Here is a 2,500-nt window from a genome sequence, read left to right on the forward strand (position 1 = left end):
ATATACAATAATATATATATATATATATATATATATATTATATATATATATACTACATATATAAACCATGTATTATCCTAATCTTTTCTTAACTATTTTCTATTAAAGAATGTGTATACTTATTTGTTGACTTACTCACTTATCAAATCTTGTAATGATTTTTGATATTATTCTTACTGTTAATAATAGAATACCAAGTAAATATGCGAAAATTCTTCTTCGGGTGAACAAGAATAACTATTCTCATAACACAATAGTCAATTTCCTTTTACAAGCAATGTATCTAAGATAGTGGCCTTATTTTTTATCGCCAGCGCAATAATTTTTTATGGTATAAGCATATCTGTATGCATTCTGTACGCATTAGATATCATATAGAAGCATTATTCACACCTAAGTTAGTATTCAGGCACCTAGAGAAATGTGATTGTTGCCCTTTGTTATGACTGAGAGACCCATTTGATCATTGATTATTGGAAAAATGCAAATCTTTTAAAATAATCTTTAAGGAACGTTCTCTTCTCTCATAAATGCTTCACAAATACTTTAACATTTCTCAACCATGAATTACCATGATCTATAGAAAGGAATAATGTTCCTTAGCAAACCGAAAAGCATCGCTCAATTTATACATAACAGCCAATCCAAAAACCCCGGAAAGATGGTTATTACCATCCACAAGTCCCCAGCAGAAATGATCCATTTGGCCTTTTTCTGAGGGGCTCAAAGATCGTGTAGAAAATAGTTTTGTTATCCCATTGTCACATAGAAAATCATTTTGTTGTATCAAATTGCAGGGCTGGAAGATCATGATTACTGGCTTGGAGGCTACGACGAGGGTCACGAAGGTCTTTGGACGTGGACCGATGGATCGGGGGTTCCTATGGGTAGTAACTGTAATTCTTTTGTTATAAAAAATCTAGAATTAAACAGTTGACGGTATGATGAAAATAGCATTCAAAAATGAAATTGGAACTCATTTTATTTCAAATGTCTGGTGCATAAATTAATAGATATTTTCATTGGCAATGTCTGAACAAAAAAGAGTAAAAACTTCGTAACATATATTTACTACATATTTCCAGATAAATGATAAATTTTTTTTCCACATATGTTAGCTAAATCTGTAGATTATCGTAACTCAAATAAATCAATTTTCTCATTACAAATGTTTGACAAAGAAAGACAGTGAAATCTTTGTTACAAGTATTTATCCCACAGATGAATCATAATATTAACACAAATATTTGATAAACAAGCAAAGAACGTTTAGCACATAGGTTTCCTACTTATATGATTAACATTTCCCTTGAGATTATTTGTACAATTTAAAAGTTTTTTATCGACTTACCCAGCCACCAGGCTGTGAATATGCAATATCATTCATATTTTTTTATTTTATCTGTCACTGATCTAAATCCCGAGGCTCAGAAGAGGCATGAAAATCTTGAGAGTTCGAGAAAGATGAAAGAAAACAAATGATTGAAAACCAAAGATACTACAGAGTATGCAAAGATACTCAGCTTGAAATTTTCCCATAAGAGAATGCGTACCACGAAAGTCACCAAGCAGTTGTAATCTAATGCCGTCATAAAGGACGAGGCACTGCTGTCACATGAAATGTTAGTACATACGCCACGAATGTAAAAACCATTCATTCAAGATTTTTTCTCTATACCATACATTCACGACTTTCTCTATACCATGAGTTCAAGATTTTTTTTATACCATATATTCTGAATTTTCAATTTTACACCACGCATTCTAGGCTTGATCTTGATACCTTGCATCCAGGATTTTCATTTAATGCCAAGCATCCAAGATTTTCTCGTTACACTATGAATGCAAGGCAACACTACATACACAATACAGTCGTATTTCTGGTAAATTATAACCATAACATTAATTCTTAACAGGTGAGTTATAGTAAATTCAAAGTGTGATCCACAAAAATGAGAGTTAGGCTACATAACCCACCGCCAAAATATATCTTCCAAACACAGTATGTAAACAAATGACGCTATTCGTCAATCGTGGAAAATCGTGTTCACACTGGTTGGGATTTATGATGCCATGCTTTTTCGTTTTGATTACATCCGCCAGTTGTCTCTACTGGCGCCGTGGTATGGGTCATATGGCTGACTTGAGTATCTTTGGATATTCTATAGTATCTTTGTTAAAAACTAAATCAAATTCCAATGATACAGTCTTTAGTTTTATTATTTGCCAAAATCTAAAGTTCTTTCAGATACGTAGAGAAATAAGGTCAAGAAACAGATAAACAAAATATTAAGTAAATAATAGGCAACTTTTAGTAAATACAGAAAAACATACTGATATCAAAGTAGTAAACAATTTGACTGCCAATCTTTCTCTAATCATATGGTTTTGTATTTCATCTTGGTAATTTTTTTTTTCATTTTTACATTTCCCTTTGTTCAATCATTGGTATCCATTTCAAATGACACATGCCAGAAAGGTTCATGTTATACCTACTCGC

At 32.0% G+C, this 2,500-nt stretch overlaps 1 protein-coding gene across 1 annotated transcript in view; it reads left to right on the forward strand.

The window, feature by feature from the left end:
* Positions 1-2,500, forward strand: part of LOC135211476 (uncharacterized) — a 44,930-nt gene that overhangs the window by 42,057 nt on the left and 373 nt on the right. The window contains exon 7 of the mRNA XM_064244786.1: positions 798-887. Within this exon, the coding sequence (XP_064100856.1) occupies positions 798-887 (90 nt within the window). The remainder of the gene's footprint in view (positions 1-797; positions 888-2,500) is intronic.

The sequence above is a fragment of the Macrobrachium nipponense genome, chromosome 19 (assembly GCF_015104395.2).
Source record: "Macrobrachium nipponense isolate FS-2020 chromosome 19, ASM1510439v2, whole genome shotgun sequence".
Taxonomy (NCBI): domain Eukaryota; kingdom Metazoa; phylum Arthropoda; class Malacostraca; order Decapoda; family Palaemonidae; genus Macrobrachium; species Macrobrachium nipponense.